A 22,194-nucleotide genomic window follows, 5' to 3' on the forward strand; every position below is an offset into this window, starting at 1 on the left:
AGCAATCATCGAAAAGCATTCAACTGGCTGTTTATAGAATCCCTACAGTGCAGGAGGCCATTCGGCCCATCAAGACTTCACCGACAACAATCCCACCCAAGACCTATCTCCATAACCCCACATATTTACCCCGCTAATCCCTCTAACCTATACATCCTGGGACACTAAGGGGCATTTTAGCATGGCCAATCAACTTAACCCGCACATCTTTGGACTGTGGGAGAAAACTGGAGCACCCGGAGGAAACCCACGCAGGCACGGGGAGAAAGTGAAAACTCCACACAGACAGTGACTCAAGCCGGGAATCGAACCCAGGTCCCAGAGCTGTGAGGCAGCAGTGCTAACCACTGTGCCACCATACTGCCCCTTCCCTAATTGCCTATGGAAGTTTGTGCATAGAAGTTGTTACACTTGCTTACCAAACAGAAATTACAATCCAGAAAAGTCTGTTGATCGTGATAAAGTATTGAGTAAGTTTTTCCTTTATAGTTTATAAACTGCAGTAAGCCAACAACCAGAAATCATGTTGAAATAAACCAGCAGAGTCTCGATCCAATTCTACAATATCAAAGTATACTCTAGAATTTCAGAAGGACAGTACAAATTCCAAATAATTTCATCACATTACAAGTAGATTATTTGTAACATTACTTACATTGAACAAAAGGCAGCTTACAATGCATTTTTCAACTTGACAGAAAACAAGTTCAATGTTAAGGATATTACATAATTATTAGTTTGTACGGTCATTTTGTTGCTGGCACCCTCTGATCAGCATTTCCCAAATTACAATAAAGCTCCAATTACATTAGTTACATAACGATTAAACAATCTACCTCTATAGGGGTGGGAAATTCAGCAAGTGTTTGCAAAAAACCATACGATGGGCTACCTCTTACTAGATCAGCTCAGAATTTCTCTGATACCCTCTTATTCAAAAGGGACAATTTTTAAATGGCAGTATGGGTCAATCCATACAGAGGTCGGGTTCAAAGCATTGTCCATTTTAACTTTACATCTTCAGTGCTATATTGAAATATGTGCTTCAATGTTTCAGGTTTTGCTCATTTCGACTGAAAGTGTCACATCAGAACAATCATTAAAAATGCTCAACATGAATTCAATTCATCCATGTTAAAGCAAACACAATCTTTTAAAGGGGAAAATGTCTGGCCGATTGCACTGGGCGAATTTGAAGTAAAATATTATTGGACCTATAGTCCCAACAATATTTTAGTTACTGACTTTAAAGAAGTTTCAACGGTGCAATATAGGTTTTTGGCTGGTAATACTGGTGTCACATTTAACCAACAGCAATTTCTTGTCTTTGAATAGAGACATGACCAAATGATGGATTTCCAACACAATATTGCATATCCTTAACTTTCCTTATACAATGTAGTCTTGGTTGAACCATTCTGAGAGACCGTACAGTCTAGAGGAGCCAGAAAAACAAACATGATACATTACATTCCTTAGGGAAGGAGCTCATTCCAAAATGCTGATTCTTCTAAAAGCGTTTAACATTGTACCAGACACCTGAGATTAGAATAAAGACGGAAATGTTGGGAAGAGGAATCTTACAATTCCAAAACAATTTCAGATGCAAGTAAGATGACTGAACATTAAGCAGTTTTTCACAGCAACCTTTACACATAAAATCCTCATTAAAAATATGCAAAATAAAGTGTGATCTGCAGATTTTCAGGTAACAATATTGATCACTTCACCAGAATCCATAGTTAAGAACATAACTTACACTGCAATGATAGACCCAGACACAATAAGACACCTGCACAGAATATTATAATACAAATGAACACTTTCATATCTATATATATTGCGGCAAGATGATTGATTTTCTGAATCTAGGCTCTTCATAAACTAGAATTCTGAGAATTCCTGATTGCTACTTTAAACAGGTTAGTTTACAGCAGCATGTAAATGTGTACAAATATACACATTTATATTCTAAAGTTTGATGAGCCATATTTCAAGCCGCAAGTGTTACATTGTTAATAAGTGTAAAGTGTACATTTAAAGTGCATGTGTATAGTCTTTCATTCGCAGGTGGTTTCGACCATACTGCAACTTTCATTTTTCTTCACATTGCACCAACGTTTCCGATCCGAAAAGAATCTCTTATGGGTTTCATGATCTGCCTTTCAACCAACCTTCTGTCTCCTCATTCCAGCTCCAACCCCCCCCCCAGGATTGAAGTTTGAATGGCAGCAGCCCGATCCCACTCGAGCAAAGCTGCATTTAATCCTGCTTGCCATCGCGCCACTGCCTTGAACCTTCATTCCACGCCACATAGACAAACAAGGCCAACACAATATGAACAGCCACCACAGCCACAATGGCAGCATAGAAGTAGCTGTCTTTGTTTGACATCCCAAGTGTACCTGAGAAGGAAAAAAAGACAGGTAAAATTAAAGGACTTACACAGAAATAATACAGCAAGAGTGCTATGTTTTAACCTAAACATTGTTTTCTTTTAGCGTGGGGACAGTGAAGCAAAAGCCTACAAGAAAAATAATGAGTCCATATCAGAAAGCAGGAGATAGGGGTTAAAAAAATAATTCTGGCCTGATTTTTTAATCATTATTTTTAGAAAATCCAGTTACATGATGTGGTAAACAGCGGTAGCCTCAGTGGACAGTTTATTTTAACTGTAGACTCTGCCAACCCGGGAACATTTCCCAACATTTGAAACTTCTCTTGCAAGGGAGTGCATTCTGTGAATCATTCAATACATTTTCCCCAATATTATCAAGTTAGCCATAGCTCAATAGGTAAATCTCTCACCCAAGTCAAAGTCATGGGTTCAAGCCTCACTCCAGACACTTGAATATAATTCAGATGGACACTGCAATGCAACACTGAGGAAATGGTGGCACAGTGGTTAGCACTGCTGCCTCATAGCACCAAGAACCAGAGTTCAATTCCCGGCTTGGGTCATTGTCTGTGCGGAGTCTGCACATTCTCCCAGTGTCTGCGTGGGTTTCCTCCGGGTGCTCTAGTCTCCTCCCACAGTCTGAAAGACATGCTGATTAGGTGCACTGGTCATGCTAAATTCTCCCTCAGTGTACGCGAACAGGTGCTGGAGTGTGGCGACTAGGGAATTTTCACAGTTACTTCATTGCTGTGTTAATGTAAGCTTACTCGTGACACTAATAAATAAACTTTAAAAACTTTTTTAAAAAACTTTAAACGTTGCACTATCATAAATACTATCTTTCAGATCAGAAGTTAAGCAGAAGTCATGCCTGCCTTCTCACATGATGCAAAAATTGCCAGGGCATCATTGAGAAGAATAATCCTCATAGTGTCATGGTCCACTTTAATCATCACTTAACGTCACTGAAATAGACAAGCTGGTCATCTATCATGTGCAAATTAGCTTCTGTGTTTGCCGACAAGTGACTACACACCCAAAAGTACTGCTTTGGTTATTTAACACCTTTCATCCCAGAGTGCTGTATAAATTACTATCTTTACTGTTCATCAATCTCTCAGGAATCTGTTACTGGTGCAGGAGGAGGCCATTTGGCCCACTGAGCCTGCACCGACAACAATCCCACCCAGTCCCTATCCCCATTATCCCACGTATTTACCCTGCTAACCCCCTGACACTAAGGGCCAATTTAGCATGGCCAATCAACCTAACCTGAACATCTTTGGGCTGGGGGAGGAAACCGCAGCACCAGCTGACACGGGGGGAACGTGCAAACTCAACACAGAAAGTGACCTGTGGCCGGAATTGGACCCGGGTCCCTGACGTTGTGAGGTAGCAGTGCTAACCACTGTGCCACCAAGCTGCCTTAATCATGTAGTTTTACATGGAGAGCCTACAGTCCAAAATGTTTGCTGTCACAAAGTACAAAGCACTTGTGCATACAAGTTATAAAAAAAATCTAGGATGCATGTTAAAACGGTAAACAAATTGTAGGATTTCAAATGATGAAACGTTACGAGTTTCCAGGTCGCAGTTTGGCATTTCTGCTCCCTGGAGCATGCCTCAGAATGAGAATTAGCACAGAAAGCAAGACCTAAGTTTTTGTGTCTTAGTTGCATAAAGCACAGGTGGGTTGGTTCATCTGTTTGCATTGAGGTAATGAAAGTGGTGTAGAAATAGCAGGGAATGCTGCAAACCGGAACTATTCTAGCAATGTAAGTTAATTCTGGACTTAAATTTCCATTTAGGAAGTATAGAACTGCAGGTGGCAAAATAGTCCAAAGACACAAACAGTATTATCTATAGCTTTGTTATTATGCAAACCCTTTGTAATGATGCTGGATAATTGGGGATGTGGATGCAGAAACGGCAGCTTTACAATAACACGGGAGATCAGGTCCGAGTTCTGGCACCCCTGCTAATTCTTCTCCAGTCGCCCCTCTGAGACACAGTCACACAGATTAACAAGTTTACTGAGTATGAAAAAATAATCACTTTGTTGCAATCTCAATTCGTTAGCAGCCCTTTATTGCATTCAGAAAATATTTGCAAATTGTACCATCTGTAATTGTATTAAATAAGCAGTTTCCTGCTTGTTGGGCAAAATTAATTGTAATAATTAAACTTCATCTTGTCGTGAGCATTGTTCCAGATTCCCACGTACACTAAGCTAAATGGGTGGTAAATCACTGGCCGCAACCCAGTTACTCCATTTGACTCACCGAGTGGCTATAACCAGATTGAATAGGGGAGCCATCTCGCTTCTCCCATCGATGTAAACGTACAAAGAAAATGACAGATGGTAAAGATTCTTTGTACATTTTCTTCCTTCCCCCTCCCCACCTCAAAAGGCATTGGTTTTTGATCAAACAGTTCCTAAAGGCATTAAGCAGATTGCAGAATATCCAACTGTTTAATCATTGACAGCCAGTCAGCAGGTTATTTGACCTCAGGGTATCACAGCCAAACAATTTTGTCATTATCCAAGTTAGGCACAGCAATAGAGGAGGATTTTACCCTTCTTCACCCAGGGAAAGGTGAATTTAAACTCAAAAATAGCAAACGAAATCTAAACACAGTAGAACTAAAATGCAGTTTATTTTACTCATTTGCGGGACATGGGTGTCGCTGGCTAGGCCAGCACTTATTGCTAATCCCTAGTTGTCCTTGAGAAGGTGGTGGTGAGCTGCCTTCTTGAGTCGCTGAGGTCCATGTGCTGTGGGTTGACCCACAATGCCGTGAGGGAGGGAATTCCAGGATTCTGACCCAGCGACTGTGAAGGAACGGCAATATGTTTCCAAGTCAGGATGGTGAGTGGCTTAGCGGGAAACTTGCAGATGGTGGTGTTCCCATGTATCTGCTGCCCATGTCCTTCTAGATGGAAGTTGTCAAGTGTTTGGAAGGTGCTGTCTAAGGATTTGTGGTGAATTGCTGCAGTGCATCTTGTAGATAGTACACACTGCTGCTACTGAGCATCAATGGTGGAGGGATTGAATGTTTGTAGGTGTGGTGCCAATCAAGTGGGCTGCTTTGCCCTGGATGGTGTCAAGCACCTCGAGTGTTGTTGGAGCTGCACCCACCCAGGCAAGTGGGGAGTATTCCATCACACTCCTGGCTTGTGCCTTGCAGATGGTGAATAGGCTTTGGGGAGTCAGGAGGTCAGTCACTTGCCACAGTATTCCTGACCTGCTCTTGTAGCCACTGTGTTTATGCGGTGAGTCCAGTTGAGCTTCTGATCAATGGTAACCCAAGGATGTTGACAGTGGGGGATTTAGTGATGGTGAAAGAAAAGTGACCAATAAATGGCAACATGGCAGGAATAGGTCTTTATATTTAAAGCTTATTCATGTATTTGGATACCTAAAAATCATTGCGGTAAAGCTACCATTTGAGTAGCATTAGATTCTCCCTATGCATTATAGAAAATCAGCCAAAAATCTACAAAACCAACCAGATCAGGGACCTGCAGGCAGCATAAAGGGACTTTTATACATTAGATACATTTAAATTGATTTAGTCTCAATTATTCATAGATTAAGCTCTCGATCTAAGAATGGCTGTAACTTAGCAGACTAGAATGGCTTAAGGAATTAAATAGAATAAAAATGGCCTTTAGGCAAATGGAAAGGTTGAATCCACTGCAACAACTTCTGTTTATAGTGTCTTTAACATAACAAAACATTTCAAGGCACTTCATAGGGTTTTCAGTGAACCAACAGGTGACTAATAACTTTATTTATTCATGTGATGGGCATCACTGGCTAGGCCAGCATTTATTGCCCATCCCGATGGCTCGAGAAGGTGTTGGTGAGCCGCCACCTTGAACCGCTGCAGTCCATGTGGTGAGATCATAATCAAAATGGTTTTAACAATTGGCATTTATATAGTTCCATTAATAAAGCAAAACATCCCAAGACATTGAGCATCAGCGTTATCAACAAGAATGTTGATACTGGATCACAGAAAGAGATAACGGGTCAGATGTCCAAACTGTTGGTCAAAGTGGTAGCCTTTTAAGGTTTATTTATTAGAGTTACAAGTAGGCTTACATTAACACTGCAATGAAGTTACTGTGAAAATCTCCTAGTTGCATCTGTTTGGGTTCACTGAGGGAGAATTTAGCATGGCCAATGCACCTAAACAGCACGTTTTTCGGACTGTGGGAGGAAACTGGAGCACCTGGAGGAAAACCTACGCTCTGGCGCCTGTTCGGGTACACTGAGGGAGAATTTAGCACGGTCAATGCACCTAACCAGCACATATTTCAGAATGTGGGAGGAAACCAGAGCACCCAGAGGAAACCCATGCAGACATGGCGAGCATCTTAAAATGGACAGATTTACGAAGGGAATTCCAGAGCTTCAGACCAAGGTAGCTGACAGCATTGTCGCCAATTGTGGTTCCATTAAAATTCTGGATCTGCCAGATGTCAGAATTGGAGGAGCAGAGAAATCTCGAAGGCAATTAGGGAGATTCTAGATGTTACAAGTAGGGCAGGAACATGGAGTGATCCGGAAACAAGAATGGGGATAAGGACAGCAGAGTTTTGGATGAGCACAAACTTACGTAGCATGGAAGACAAGAGGCCAGATCAGGATGATTAGAATAGTCAAGTCTATGGGTAACAAAGGCATGGGTTTGAGTTACAGCAGATGAGCTGAGGCAAGCTGTAGTTGCAGGTGAAATTGTGCAGTGTTGGTCATGGAACACATATGTGGTTGGAATATCATTCCAGGGGCCAAACACCAAGGTTATGAATGGCCTGGCTCAACCCAGCCAGTTATCAGAGTGAGGAATGGAAACGGGGAATTTGCAGCAGAGACCAAAGACAAAAGCTTTGGTCTGCACAATATTTAGCTGGAGGAAAGTTCTACTGACCCAACATGGGATGTCAAGACAAGCAGTATGACAAATCAAAGACAATGGAGAAGAGGAGGGGTGGGGAGATAGAGCTGGGTGCTGAGAGCGTATGTGTGGAATCTGACGCTGTGTGTTTCTGCATGATGCGGCACACAGGTGAGAAATATTTGGGGCCAAAGATAGATTCTTGAGGACTCAGAGACATACATTCAGTAGGTGGAAAGAAAACATTAAGGGGAAATATGGCCTGGTTGGCGAGGGAAAGTGAAGGAAGCATCTGAAAGGATGGTCTCGATCTCTGTGACAAAATGAGCTCCCTGTACTTGTAATTCAAGGTGAGAGTGGAGGAAGAATGGGAGGGTGGTTTAAAGTGACAATTTGAGTTAAGGAGAAAGCAGGAGTTACCTTTGGATTCCAACATAATCTTTAAGACACTCCTTAAAATTGCTCATTAGTTAAAGGAGGAGAGGGGCATGGGGAGGTTTAAGGAAATAATTCAGGAGTTTAGGATCTAGGCAGCTGATCTTTCCTTTTACTTCCCCAAATGTATTGCCACACTGCTAACATGAATCAGGTAAAAGGGTTCGTTATATAAATGCATCTCTACCCAACATCTCCCCACCACCCAAATTTCAAATTCCATTCAAAAACACATTTAGGGAAATTTATAACCAATCTCCCACAATTAGTATGTTACTATCGTACATGCAAATTCACAGCGACACAGAAAAACATACTGCACCCTGACTCCTGCTTATAGAATCTCTTCAGGTGATAGCTTGGCAGCATTCCTTTGCTTTGACAGCAATAGATAAAAGCAGCACAACCTTCCTGGTACCATTAACCATTGCTTACAACCAACAGTTCAGGGACAGAGACTGGGATGCAATCTCCAGCTTTTGTTTCACAAGCCAATCATCTCCGAATCAATTGAAAGGAACAAATCTTTTACAGCAAAAATAAGTCATTATATTAAGATGGAATTACCTTCAAATACATAAGACTTTGTCCCGAAATACAACCCAATTGGTAAAGTGATCATTAGGAATGTGAAAAACAGAAGCGTCTTCAGCACGGCTAACAACGATCCATCATTTCTGAAAATGATCAAAAACAATGTTAACAGAACCTCAAAGTGATGAATGTAAACAAGTCTATATAAAACAAGCCACACTTTAGCAACATTTCAACTGGCTATATCCAGACATGGCCGGAAAGGCCCAGGACTTGACTGGATAGACCTAAAGGCGCCAATGCAAGCAAAAACAGTTTTTCACCTTCATATTCTGAAAAGACCACATTCCTGGTTGTTATGAGCATTACAACTTCTCACTACATTAAAGCAGTGACTAAACTTTAAAATGTACTTCAGATGTTCATGCTTGCGGAAAAGCATGACATAAACGTAAGACTTTCTTTTCGTGAAATGAAGGGGCAAATTAACTTGTGGAGGAGAGACGTAATAAGAACATAAGAAACATAAGAAATAGGAGTAGGCCATGTAGCCCCTCGAGCCTGCCCCGCCATTCAATAAGATCATGGCTGATCTGAAGTGAATCAGTTCCACTTACCCGCCTGATCCCCATAACCCTTAATTCCCCTACCGATCAGAAATCCATCTATCCGTGACTTAAACATATTCAACGAGGTAGCCTCCACCACTTCAGTGGGCAGAGAATTCCAGAGATTCACCACCCTCTGAGAGAAGAAGTTCCTCCTCAACTCTGTCCTAAACTGACCCCCCTTTATTTTGAGGCTGTGCCCTCTAGTTCTGGTTTCCTTTCTAAGTGGAAAGAATCTCTCCACTTCTACCCTATCCAGCCCCTTCATTATCTTATATGCCTCTATAAGATCACCCCTCAGCCTTCTAAACTCCAACAACTACAAACCTAATCTGCTCAATCTCTCCTCATAATCTACACCCCTCATCTCTGGTATCAACCTGGTGAACCTTCTCTGCACTCCCTCCAAGGCCAATATATCCTTTCGCAAGTAAGGGGACCAAAACTGCACACAGTATTCCAGCTGCGGCCTCACCAATGCCCTGTACAGATGCAGCAAGAATTCTCTGCTTTTATATTCTATCCCCCTCGCGATAAATGCCAACATCCCATTTGCCTTCTTGATCACCTGTTGTACTTGCAGACTGAGTTTTTGCGACTCATACACAAGGACCCCCAGGTCCCTTTGCACAGTAGCATGTTGTAATTTTTTTCTATTTAAATAATGATCCAATTTGCTATTATTTCTTCCAAAGTGAATAACCTCGCATTTGCCAACGTTATACTCCATCTGTAACAGGGACATTAAGATTGTTTAACGGATCAGTGAGAAGCTAGGAGTTTTTTTTTCCATTTACACAATGTGGGCGTCGCTGGCCAGGCCAACATTTGTTGCTCAGCTCTTTAACTGCCCTTGAGAAGGTGGTGGCGAGCTGCTGTTTTGAACTTCTTCAGCGGCACAGTGGCTAGCACTGCTGCCTCTCAGCGCCAGGGTCCCATGTTCAATTCCGGCCCCGGGTCACTGTCTATGTGGAGTTTGCACTTTCTCTCTGTGTCTCCATGGGTTTCCTCTGGGTGCTCTGGTTTCCTCCCATAGTCCAAGGATGTGTGTGTTAGGTTGATTGGCCATGCTAAATTGCCCCCAGTGTCAGGGAGATTAGCAGGATAAATGTGTGGGATTTCGGGAATAGGTGGGATTGTGGTTGGTGCGGACTTGATGGGCCGAATGGCCTCCTTCTGCACTTTAGGGACTCTATTCGACGTGGTGCAGGCACACCCACGGTGCTGTTAGGGAGGGAGTTCCAGGATTCTGACCCAGCGACAGTGAGGGAGCGGCGATATAGTTCCAGGTGTACTAGATGAAGGTGTGGAATAGTGCTGGTTAGCGATAAATGTGCATGAATTGGCTTTTAACAAGTGTTAGAATTCAACCTGGATAAGTCACTGGGTCATGATGGCATACATCCAAGATGAAGAAAGTCTCTGAGCACAATCATTTAATTATCTTCAGTTAAAGATTGTGCTGGAGGGGTTGGGAAAGAGGGAGGGGGGGTCATTGCAGGGTCCCACTATTCCATAAATTAGTAAGTGAAAAGCCAGTAACCAAAGCACAGTTTGTGCAATATCTGCTTGTGAAAAAGATTAAGAATTTGTAATTCAAGATCAAATTAGTGAGACCTCAGGATCACAGGCAGGTTAGCAAACTAGCTGACAAAGTTATGAAGCAATGTGGTTTGAGGGGAAAGAGGCTGAAGGCTGTATATAGGAACAGAAACGTCCTTAAAAGTGAGAGTTACCACAGAGCCATTAAAAATAATGAAGGGCACACGATACAAACTCAAAGTATAATGGGAGAGAAGACAAGTTATGAGGTTAGACTTGAGATAGTTGAGGGACGGCACGGTGGCACAAGGGGCAGCACAGTGGTTAGCACTGCTGCCTCATAGCGCCAGGGACCCAGGTTCAATTCCAGCCTCGGGCCAGTGTGTGTGTGGAGTTTGCATGTTCTCCCCGTGTCTGTGTGGGTTTCCTCCGGGTGCTCCGGTTTCCTCCCCCAGTCGAAAGATGTGCGGGTTAGGTGAATTGGCCATGCTAAATTGCCCCCTAGTGTCAGAGGGACTAGACAGGGTAAATGTATGGGGTTATGGGGATAGGGCCTAGGTGGGATTGTGGTCGGTGCAGACTCAATGGGTGGTACGGTAGCACAGTGGTTAGCACTGCTGCTTCACAGCTCCAGCGACCTGGGTTCGATTCCCGGCTTGGGTCACTGTCTGTGTGGAGTTTGCACATTCTCCTCGTGTCTGCGTGGGTTTCCTCCAGGTGCTCCGGTTTCCTCCCACAGTCCAAAAGATGTGCGGGTTAGGTTGATTGGCCCTGCTAAAATTGCCCCTTAGTGTCCTGGGATGCGTAGATTAGAGGGATTAGCGGGTAAAATATGTAGGGATATGGGGGTAGGGCCTGGGTGGGATTGTGGTTGGTGCAGACTCAATGGGCCGAATGGCCTCTTTCTGTACTGTAGGTTTTCTATGATTTCTATGAAATGGCCTCCTTCTGCACCTTAGGATTCTATGATTCTGGGACTATTGTATGAGAAGGGGTACAAAGGAAATTTATGAGGATGTTGTCAGGACTGGAAAATTGCAGCTTTGAGGGAAGATTCGATAGGCTGGAGTTTTCTCCAGAGGAGGCCGAGGGAGGATTTGATTGACATGTGAGGTGCCTGGATATGCTGGATGGGAAGAACATATGAGCAGAGGAGTCAGTGATTAGCCGGCATATATTAAACTGATTGGTGGGAAGATTAGAGGGAAGATGAGTAAAAGCCTGATCAGCTAGAGGGTTGTGGGGGTCTGGAATTCACTGTCTGAAAGTGTAGAAGAGACAGAAACTCACAACACATTTAAAAGGTGGGTGGACATGCACCTCAAGTGCCATAACCTGCAGGGCCAAATGTTGGAAGTGGGATTAGGCTGGGTGGCTTGTTTTTCAACTGGCACAGATACGATGGGCCAAGTGGCCTTGTTCGGTGCAGTAAACTTTCTCCCACTAAACAGAGACATTCAATTTAAAATGTAACAAGTTTTCAAAATAAAATTACATTTAAAATTTTGATCGTGAATGGGGACAATTCTCATTGGGTAGAGAGTGATGAAGGACCAGTTTAAAACTACCACAATGAATGATAAGAAGAATTTGAAGTTTCTTAACAGTGTTGTTAGGGCAGTATGTGCTTTGCCACACTGAACTCTGCAATATTTGAGTAGATTATTTTTAAACGCAGAGACTATTTCATATGATGTAAACTTCCGTGCTACATAATACTCAGCTTAAATGAGCAAATCTAATGTTACACTCCACTGAAAAATTAAATTTGTCAGTTAAAGCAGTGGCCTTTCTTTACCTAGCCTTTCACAATAACAGATTAGAACTGAAATGAAGTTTTATGGCTGAATTTCATAGTGGTTTACTCCATTTAAAGTTTTGCCACTGAAGGTGAATTTACTTTCTTTATTATTTCTTACCTATTTCACAACTTTTATAACTGAATGGCTTACTATCAGATAGCAATGATGTGGAGATGCCGGCGTTGGTCTGGTGTGGGCACGGTAAGGAGTCTCACAACACCAGGTTAAAGTCCAACACGTTTATTTGGAATCACGAGCTTTCGGAGTGCTGCTCCTTCATCAGGTGAATGCAGGTAGATATATATATGAAGAAGGAGCAGCACTCCGAAAGCTCGTGATTCCAAATAAACCTGTTGGACTTTAACCTGGTGTTGTGAGACTTCTTATTGTACCAGATAGCATTAAGAGGTATGATGGTAATCTCGTAGCAACAATTAACTATCTTCCCTTCCAGGTCACACACCATACTGACTTGGACATATATGCTGGTTCCATAGCCACCGGGTCAAGTGTGGAATTTTGGCACATCACTTCCTACAGTGGTTCAAGGGGAAGATTAACTAACCACCACTTTGTCAGGGCAACAAATGTTATCTGGCAGGCATTTCCCAAAAATAAATTTAAAAATAGGGCAGCATAAATAGATCACATCTTTGAGAAATCATGCCTCATTGTACTGCACAATTTTTACAATTTGCGTTGATGAGGAGAGTGAAGGCATGGTAGCTAAATTTGCAGATGATACAAAGATAGGTAGGAAAGTATCTTGTGAAGACATAAGGAGTTTGCAGATGGATTTTTATAGATTCACTGAGGGGGCAAAAATCTGATAGATGTGAAATTGTTCATTTTGGCAGGATAAAAAAGCAGAGTATTACTTAAATGGAGAATGACTGCAGAATTCCAAGGTGTAGAGGGATCTAGGTGCTCTTGTGCAGGAGTCAAAAAGGTCTAGTATGAAGCTACAGTATGTAATCAAGGCGGCCATTGGAATGCTATCCTTTGCTGCACGAGGATTTGACCATAAAAGTAATGACATTATGTTTCAGTTTTGGAGAGCATTGGGTGAAACCACAAATACCGTGTGTAGGTTTGGTCTCCTTACTTAAGGAAGGCTGTAAATGTGCTGCAGACAGTTAAGAAGTTTATTAGATTGATATCTGGAATGAGGAGGCTATCTTAAGAGGGTCTCCACTAGAATTCAGAAGAGGGGTGGCTTGATTGAAGTATATAAGATTGTGAATGGTCTTCACAAGGTGGATGTGGAAAGGATGTTTCCTCTTGTGGGTGAGTCCAGGACTCAGGGGCACAGTTTTAAAATGAGGGGTTGCCCTTTTAAGGATAGGAGAGAAGATTTCTTTTTCCCCCCTCGGAGGATTGTGTGCCTTTGGAACTCTCTGCCTCAGAAGGCGGTGGAGGAGGATCACTGAACATTTTTAATGCAGAAGTGGATAGATTTCTGTTAGCAAGGGAATCAAAGGTTATCGGGGTAGATGGAAATGTGTAACTTGAAACACAAACAGATCAGCTGTGATCTTATCGATTGATGCAGCAGGCTCAAGGGGTTGAATGGCCTACTTCTGTTTTGATATGTAATATTCATATGCACAGCTATTTCAAACAATAGCCACAAAAAAGCTATTGTTTAATTGTTTAAAAAGCTAAATGTTTAATTACTTTGTTTGCAATTTTTTTTCAGTTGATAAGGAGTATTCTGTGTCACACAAAGACAGTTTTCTGGGTTGTAACAGCTTTAGGTGGCTGAACTCACCTCACTTAAGACTTTTTTTTTACTTATTCTATTCAGGAGATGTTGGCCTCGTTGTTGTTGCAATTGTATAGGGTGTTCGTGAGACCACATCTGGAGTATTGTGTCCAGTTTTGGTCTGCTTATGTGGTGGCGTCAGAGGCAGGTCAGAGGCGTTTCACCAGATTGATTCCGGGGATGAAAGGGTTGATGTGCGAGGAGAAACTAAACAGTTCGGCCTTATACTCACTGGAGTTTAGAAGGAAGAGAGGGGATCTGATCGTGGTATATAAAATTGTAAAAGGGACTGATAAGGTAAATGTAGACCAAATGTTTCCCCTTACGGGGCAATCTCGAATGAGAAGTCACAGGTATAGATTGAGGCGCGATAGATTTAAAAATGAGATGAGGAGGAACTACTTCTCACAGGCGGTGGTGAATTTGTGGAATTCGCTGCTCCATAGAGCGGTGAGTCTGAATCATCGAATGGCTTCAAGAGGGAGATAAATATATTTCTAATGAAAAAAGGGACAAAGGAATATGGGGAACAGGTGGGGAGGTGGATTTGAGACCAGGGAGAGATCAGCCATGATCTGATTGAATGGCAGATTAGGCTGAATTTGCCTACTTCTGCTCCAAATTCCTGGGCCAGCATTGATTGCCCGTGCCCAACTGCTCTCAAACTGCATGGCTTACTCAGTTGTTTCAGAGGATATTTACGAGTCAACCACACTGATTAAACCTTTGTACACGGGAGATGTTAGGGGGTGGCTCATTCCCAACTTATCAGCATAGAGCACTTCCCCATTAAAAGTTTATTTATTAGTGTCACAAGTAGGCTTACATTAACACCGCAATGAAGTTACTGTGAAAATCCCCTAGTTGTCATACTCCGGCGCCTGTTCGGGTACACTAAGGGAGAATTTAGCATGGCCAATGCACCTAACCAGCATGTATTTCAGGCTGTGGGAGGAAACCGGAGCACCCGGAGGAAACCCACGCAGACGCGGGGAGAAGGTGCAGACTCCGCACAGACAGTGACCCAAGTCGGGAATCGAGCCCATGTCCCTGGTGCTGTGAGGCAGCAATGCTAACCACTGTGCTACCATGCTGCCCAGCAGTCAGTAAATGATAACATATTTTCATCTTAAGTAGCATAACTTTACATGGAATAACCAAAGGGTCCCGACACCAGTTAAAGGTGATAGTGCAAATAGGTTTCACCTCGCAAAAACAGACAAAGCAAACCCCTGGTTTTGCACATCGGCATATTGTGGGATGGATGGAGTAACTGAAACTGTGCAGCACACATTTACCAGAACGTTTGAAGGGGTTATGAGGAGCGACTTCAGTGAGATTTTCTTTCCTAGAGCACAGAATTTTAAACAGCGACTGGTTAGAAACTTTCAGGATTGGGACGGACAATAACTGACAGTGGAAACAGTCACCAAATAGCAGGAGTTGGAAACAATCAGAAAAAAATTAAAGAGAATATTTAAAAAAATTAAAAGACTATTGGAAACAAGGAGTGGGATTAGACTGAACAGCAGAGAAACTTGGGTGTAGGATTAACAGCGTGAATGGGCTGTTTCTACGATAAAACATTCATACAAGACTATTTTTGCAATTTAAATTTGTTCAAGAAGATTCCCAGAATTTGAAAGCCCACCACTTTTGTTTGCATAATGATCTACTTCAGGACATGGTGGTACATTGCTGCCTCTCAGCGCCACGGATCCGGGTTCAATTCCAGCCTCGGGTGACTGTCAGTGTGGAGTTTGCATGTTCTCCCCGTGTCAGCGTGGGTTTCCCCCAGGTGTTCCGGTTTCCTCCAACGCTCCAAAGATGTGCAGGGTAGGTTGATTGGCCATGATAAATTGCCTCTTGGTGGCAGGGGGATTAGCAGGGTAAATACATGGGGTTACAGGGATAGGGCCTGGGTGGAATTGTCATCAACGCAGGCCCAATGCACTGTAGAGACTCTATGGTACAAAAGAGCTGTTCGTTTTGGCCAGGATTTGTTACTCAGAACTCCTGTAAATTATTGTGACAATTGAAGGTGAAAAAAAGAGGAACAATTTGGTCCAGTCATCCCACAAGTCACATGTTAAGGAAACAAACCAGGACCTGCCGCTCTCTCTTAAAGTTTTACTTCCGCTCATTATAAGGCTTCAACTGAGACACGTTCACTTGATTTGAAATAAAGCTTGTGCCCTTTTCCACCAACAATTCAATCTTCATTCAACCAACATTCTCCCCAATGTGATCCCATTGCAATTTATACAGTCTTGTTAGTGCCACAAGTAATTAGGTTTAAGTTTATTTATTAGTGACACAAGTAGGCTCACACTAACGCTGCAATGAAGCTACTGTGAAAATCCCCCAGTCGCCACACGCCAGCGCCTGTTCGGGTTACACTGAGGGAGAATTTAGCATGGCCAATGCACCTAATCAGCACATCTTTCAAACCGTGGGAGGAAACCCACACAGGCACAGGGAGAACTGTGCCTCACAAGGTTGCGTTGCAGAAACTGCAAGTGGGATGAAAAGGCAGAGAGAACCCAGAGGGAGGACAGAGGGAGCTGCACAAGGTCATGTGGAAGTGAGCCGGAACTTGTGTGCGGAGCCCTGGAGGCAGCCCGGACCCACTGGACGGAGACCCAGCGCGCATGCAGGCGGTAATGCCGACGCACCACACCTTTAAAGGGTTTAAAGTCCGAATTGTTTTATTTTTATTGTCTCTCCATGCAGAGGCGGCTCCAGGCGCAAGGCCCCGGGAGCCCCGCGCTCACGCTGCCGCCGCACTCACCCCCTAAAGTCGGCGACCGGAGCCGCGTTCAACACTGCCTTGTCCGAGCGCTCCATTCTCCCGCTGACGCACTTCCGTCCCCCTCCGGGAGTCAGCTGAGTCGACGCTGTGATGTCACTTCCGATCCCGGGGCTGCGCCGAGCCCCGTCCACCGCCACTTCCTTCGGTGTGGTGGGTTCGATCCGGGGCTCAGCTCCTGGACAATTTCTACTCAACAAATCACACTAACTTCATTGCAGTGTTAATATAAGCATTCTTGTGACACTAATAAAAAAATAAACTTTATAAAGAATAGGGCGGCACGGTAGCACAGTGGTTAGCACTGCTGCTTCACAGCTCCAGGGCCCCAGGTTCGATTCCCGGCTCGGGTCACTGTCTGTGTGGAGTTTGCACATTCTCCTCGTGTCTGCGTGGGTTTTCTCCGGGTGCTCCGGTTTCCTCCCACAGTCCAAAGATGTGCGGGTTAGGTTGATTGGCCAGGTTAAAAATTGCCCTTTAGAGTCCTGGGATGTGTAGGTTAGAGGGATTGGCGGGTAAATATGTGGGGGTAGGGCCTGGGTGGGATTGTGGTCGGTGCAGACTCGATGGGCCGAATGGCCTCCTTCTGCACTGTCGGGATTCTATTCTATTCTATTCTACAAATCTTACTATCACCATAAAAGCATTGGATTGTCATTAAACACCCACACCTGGCATGTCCGCTACGACGCTCTCCAACTTTTACAGATACACCATAGAAAGCATCCTTCCCTGATGGATCACAGCTTGGTCTGGCTCCTGCTCTGCAATGCGGCCAATCAACCTGACCTGCACACCTTTGGAGTCATTGGAGGTAGAAGATCAACTATGATCCAGTTGAATGGTGGAGCAGGATCAAGGAGCTAACCTGCTCCTGGTTCCTCAGAGAATTATATCACAGAAAGAAACCCTTCATCCCATTGTGTCTGTACCACGCATCAAGCACCTATCCATTCTTATTCCATTTTCCAGCACTGGGTCCATAGTCGTGTATGCTATGGTGTTTCAAGTGCTCATCTAAATACTTCTTAAATGTTATGAGAGTTCCCGCTTCTACTACCCTTTCAGGCAGAGTTCCAGATTCCCACCACCCTCTGGGTGAAAATGTTTTTTTCTCAAAGTTCCTTTAAATCTCCTGCCCCCTACCTTAAAACAATGCCCCTGGTTATTGACCCCTCTACTAAGGAGAACGTTTCTTCCTAACTAACCTATCCATGTCCCTCATAATCTTGTGCGCTTTGAAAGTTCCCCCCTCAGCCTTCACTGTTCAAAGGAAGACTCCAGACTAAACACCCTTTTGTCATAGCTGAAATGCTCCAGCCCAGAGAACATCCTGGTGAATCTCCCCTATACCCTTTCTAGTGCAATCACCTATAGAATGGTGATCAGACCTGCACATAGTACTTCTCTAGCTGCGGCCTAACAGGCATTTTGTACAGCTCCATCATAACCTCCTTGTTTTATACTCCATGCCTTGGCTAGTATGGGCAAGTATCCAATGTGCTTTCTTAGCCACTTTATCTACCTGTCCTGTTGCCTTCAGGGATCTTTGGACATGCATCCTATGGTCCCTCTGGTCCTTTAGCAGCCTGCCGTTCATTGTTCATTTCCTTGCCTTGTTAGTCTACCCAAAATGTATCACTTTTCAGGGTTAAATTCCATTTGCCTCTGTTTTGCCCGTCTGAGCAGCTCATCTATAATGTCCTCTAAGGCTTTCCTCCTTGCTACTTCCTCCACGTATAACCACAGAAATACAATCAGATCAAGGATCAAATTTTACATCAAAGTTATCCAAGGAAGTTATGGATAATTTAAGAGTAAAACAATTTAAATCAACTGCAAACCATCCAGAATTGCAGGGAACTCTAAAGACCATATTGAGGGGCCTATAATCAAGATTATCCGGAGAATTGGGATAAAGGAATTCCAGTTGTACTTTTTTGCAATTAGGAATGTACTTAATGAATTGACTAAATTCAGCCCATCTGAATTGATTTCTGGTCATGAGGTAAGAGGACCACTTAAATTAATCAAAGTGAAATTGGCGAGTCAGCGTTCTGAGACTATGTTATTAGACTGTGTGTCAAATTTTAGGGAGAGATGAAATAGAGTTGGATGAGTTAGCAGGACAGCATTTAAAGGGGGCACAGCATGTGATGGAACAGGAAACGGATAGTAAATCAAAAATTGGTAGTTTTGCTCATGGAGGTAAAGTCTCAGTATTAGAATCAGTGGCACCAATGGTGAACCTTTAAAAGCAAAGTCTGGTGGGTCTTATCAAATTGAAAGGAAATTGATTGCAGTGAATTATTTAATAAGAACATCAGATAGAAGAAAAATTCACAGTGTGTCATGTGAATATGCTCAAACGGTATTTTGATAGGGAAGGAAAGCAGAGGGAGGATGTGTTAGTTGTTACAACTTAGAATGAAGAAACAAATCCAGATTATTCTGAATTTGATATTCCTCTAATTAAATTGGATAGTGAGGAAGTTATCAGAAGTTGGACTGGATCATTAAGTTACCTTCTGGAGGAAAATCAAAATGACCTGAAAGAGTTATTACAATCACATGTTATTACAATCAGATCAAATTTCAGTCGATGGCAGAGTATCAGCAGTCATTTGACAGCCTGAAAGCTGCGTCAACCACCACCCCAGTGTTGGCCACGCCAAATTACACAAGACATCCAAGGTGGCCATTGATGCGAGTGGGTGTCGGTGCTGTACTATTACAAGAAGACAACGAGAGGATAGAAAGGCCTATTGAGTACTTTTCCAGAAAGCTAAATGGTCATCAGAAGAAATATTCAACCAGTGAGAAAGAGACCTTGAGTTTGGTGCTGGTGTTGCAACTCTTTGACATTTATATTGCCAGTAATTCATAGAATCATAGAATCCTACAGTGCAGAAGGAGGCCATTTGGCCCATCAAGTCTGCACCGACCACAATCCCACTCAGGCCCTATCCTCATGACCCTATGTATTTACCCTAGCTGGTCCCCCCTGACACTATGGGGCATTTTACTATGGCCAATCCACCTAATCTGCACATCTTTGGACAGTGGGAGGAATCTGAGATGATTGTGTGCACTGATCACGATCCATTGACGTTTCTGGAGGAATTTAAGGATAAAAATGCAAGACTGTTTAGATGGAGTTTATTATTGCAGCCACTTAATTTGGAAATTATACATGTAGCAGGAAGAGAGAATGTAATTGTCAATGCTTTGTCAAGACTGGTGAAAGAAGAAGGAAAGTTTCATAGTGGAAGAAAATGACTGAAATAGATTTTATTTATTCATTAGTCACAGGTAAGGCTTACATTAACACTGCAATGAAGTTTCTGTGAAATTCCCCTAGTCGCCACAGTCCAGTGCCTGTTCGGGTCAATGTACTACTTATTACATTTGTGTGCTTAGATTTAATAAAATGTGTATATATTGTAGAGTATTAATATTGTGAAACTAGAGGTTTTGAAACATGAAGCCATCTTTGGGTGTTGATGGTTCATTTTTTAAGGGGGAGGTGTGATGATACTGTGCCTTTAAGAAATGTATTTGTGTCATGTTCCTGGTGCAGGATTTGTTTTCGCAGTTTGTTTTATTATCAGTGCTGCTTTGTCTCTATCTTGTAGCCCATGTTGTTACTGCAACAGCATAATTGACCTTAATTGCTAAAATTATTTGTTTTAATCTGGACTAATGCAGGGTTGTTATTTTAGTGTTTTCTCCTGGGGTTTTTCAGGGGCATGATTCGGGTTTTGACAGGAAAAGTCAGGTGACTGGGTGGGGCTAGGCTCACAGAGAGAACCCTGTTCAGTTGTTGTTTGGGAGCTATGGAGTGAAGAAATCATTCTCTGTCCGTCTCTTTCTCCCTTTGGAGATTGGGATCTGCCAGAAAATTGGTCTCTTTCTCTGAAGTTCTGCTGCTTGAAGGTAGATCTTTCTCTGGATACTGCTATATGGGAGTCAGAAGGCAGGCGTTTTTCTATTTCTGTCCAGAGTGGTTAAAAGGCTGGAAATCTAGTATCCACATGAGCATATCTGGTTTTGGTGCTAATTGGTTCTGAAGAAGGATATATGCCTATGTGGATATTGCTTAAATTGGAACTATAGACATAGCTGTTAAGAATTATAGTTTGAAGAAAGCAAACCAATGCCTCTACTTTCTCAGAAGACTAAGAAAATTTGCATGTCAGATACGACTCTCAACAACATTTACAGATGCATCATAGAAAGCATTCATTCTGGTTGTATCACAGTTTGGTATGGCTCCTGCTCTGCCCAAGACCGCAAGGAACTACAAAATGTCATGAATGAAGCTCAATTCATCATACAAACCAGCCTCCCATCCATTGACTCTGTCTCGGCAAAGCAGCCAGCATAATTAAGGACTGCACGCACCTGGACATTCTCTCTTCCACCTTCTTCCTTCGGGAAAAAGATACAATAGTCTGAGGTCACGTACCAACCGACTCAAGAACAGCTTCTTCCCTGCTGCTGTCAGACTTTTGAATGGACTTACCTTGCATTAAGTTGATCTTTCTCTACACTCTAGCTATGACTGTAACACTACATTCTGCACTCTCTCGTTGCCTTCTCTATGAATGGTATGTTCCATCTGTATAGCGCGCAAGAAACAATACTTTTGTTAATACATGTGACAATACATTAACATACAATACTGACAATAATAAATCAAATCAAAGTTATGTTAATTCATTTTGTTATATTCTAACTATGTTCTTAAATAAAGTTTGTTTTAATAAAAACTACCTCGTGGTTCAATAGAATCACACCTGAAGTTAAACACCTTATGTTTGCACTAATGCCGGAATCAATTAAAGTTGGGGACTAAGCTAACTTCATAATATACCTTGGGGCTTCTGATTTGGCCCCTAACAGTACTCAGCATTGAGTTCAACAACATCAGACTATGAACACTTTCCTCCACCTTGACTCCCTTTTTCAATGAAATTTCTATGTCCCAACACATGCTCCCTCCCCCAAGCACTATCTGTCACTTCCACTATCTGTCACTTGCTCTTAAGTTTTGCTTTCACAGAACGCTGACCTTTGTTCTGTTATTAACACAATCTGCGAACTTATCTTTATGCGACTATCAGCACCTTCTTTAGTCCTTAACATTACCATCAACATTTCTTTTGTCTTCTGCTCTGATCATATTTGTCCAATCTCTCCTAGCTGACACCTATCATTGACATCCTATTTTGCATTACCTGCTGCTGCCCCTCTTCAACAGTATAAAACCCAAGACATTTCGCTCTCTAGCTCTGAAGAAGAGTCATATGGACTTGAAATGTTAACTCTGTTTCTCTATCCACAGATGCTGTCACATTTTATTCCAGCATTTTCTGTTTTTATTATTAAAGGAA

General features: G+C 42.8%; 1 protein-coding gene across 1 annotated transcript; it reads right to left on the reverse strand.

Annotated features, from left to right (window-relative positions):
* Positions 1–466: 466 nt before the first annotated feature.
* vma21 (vacuolar ATPase assembly factor VMA21) lies at positions 467–16,887 on the reverse strand. The gene is made up of 3 exons (XM_078211791.1): positions 16,781–16,887; positions 8,306–8,415; positions 467–2,405 (listed from the first exon to the last, which is right to left on the reverse strand). The coding sequence occupies exons 1-3, from the start codon at positions 16,834–16,836 to the stop codon at positions 2,263–2,265; spliced, it is 309 nt and encodes a 102-aa protein (XP_078067917.1). The 5' UTR covers positions 16,837–16,887; the 3' UTR covers positions 467–2,262.
* Positions 16,888–22,194: the final 5,307 nt, after the last annotated feature.

This window comes from Mustelus asterias, chromosome 4 (genome assembly GCF_964213995.1).
Source record: "Mustelus asterias chromosome 4, sMusAst1.hap1.1, whole genome shotgun sequence".
Lineage (NCBI taxonomy): Eukaryota > Metazoa > Chordata > Chondrichthyes > Carcharhiniformes > Triakidae > Mustelus > Mustelus asterias.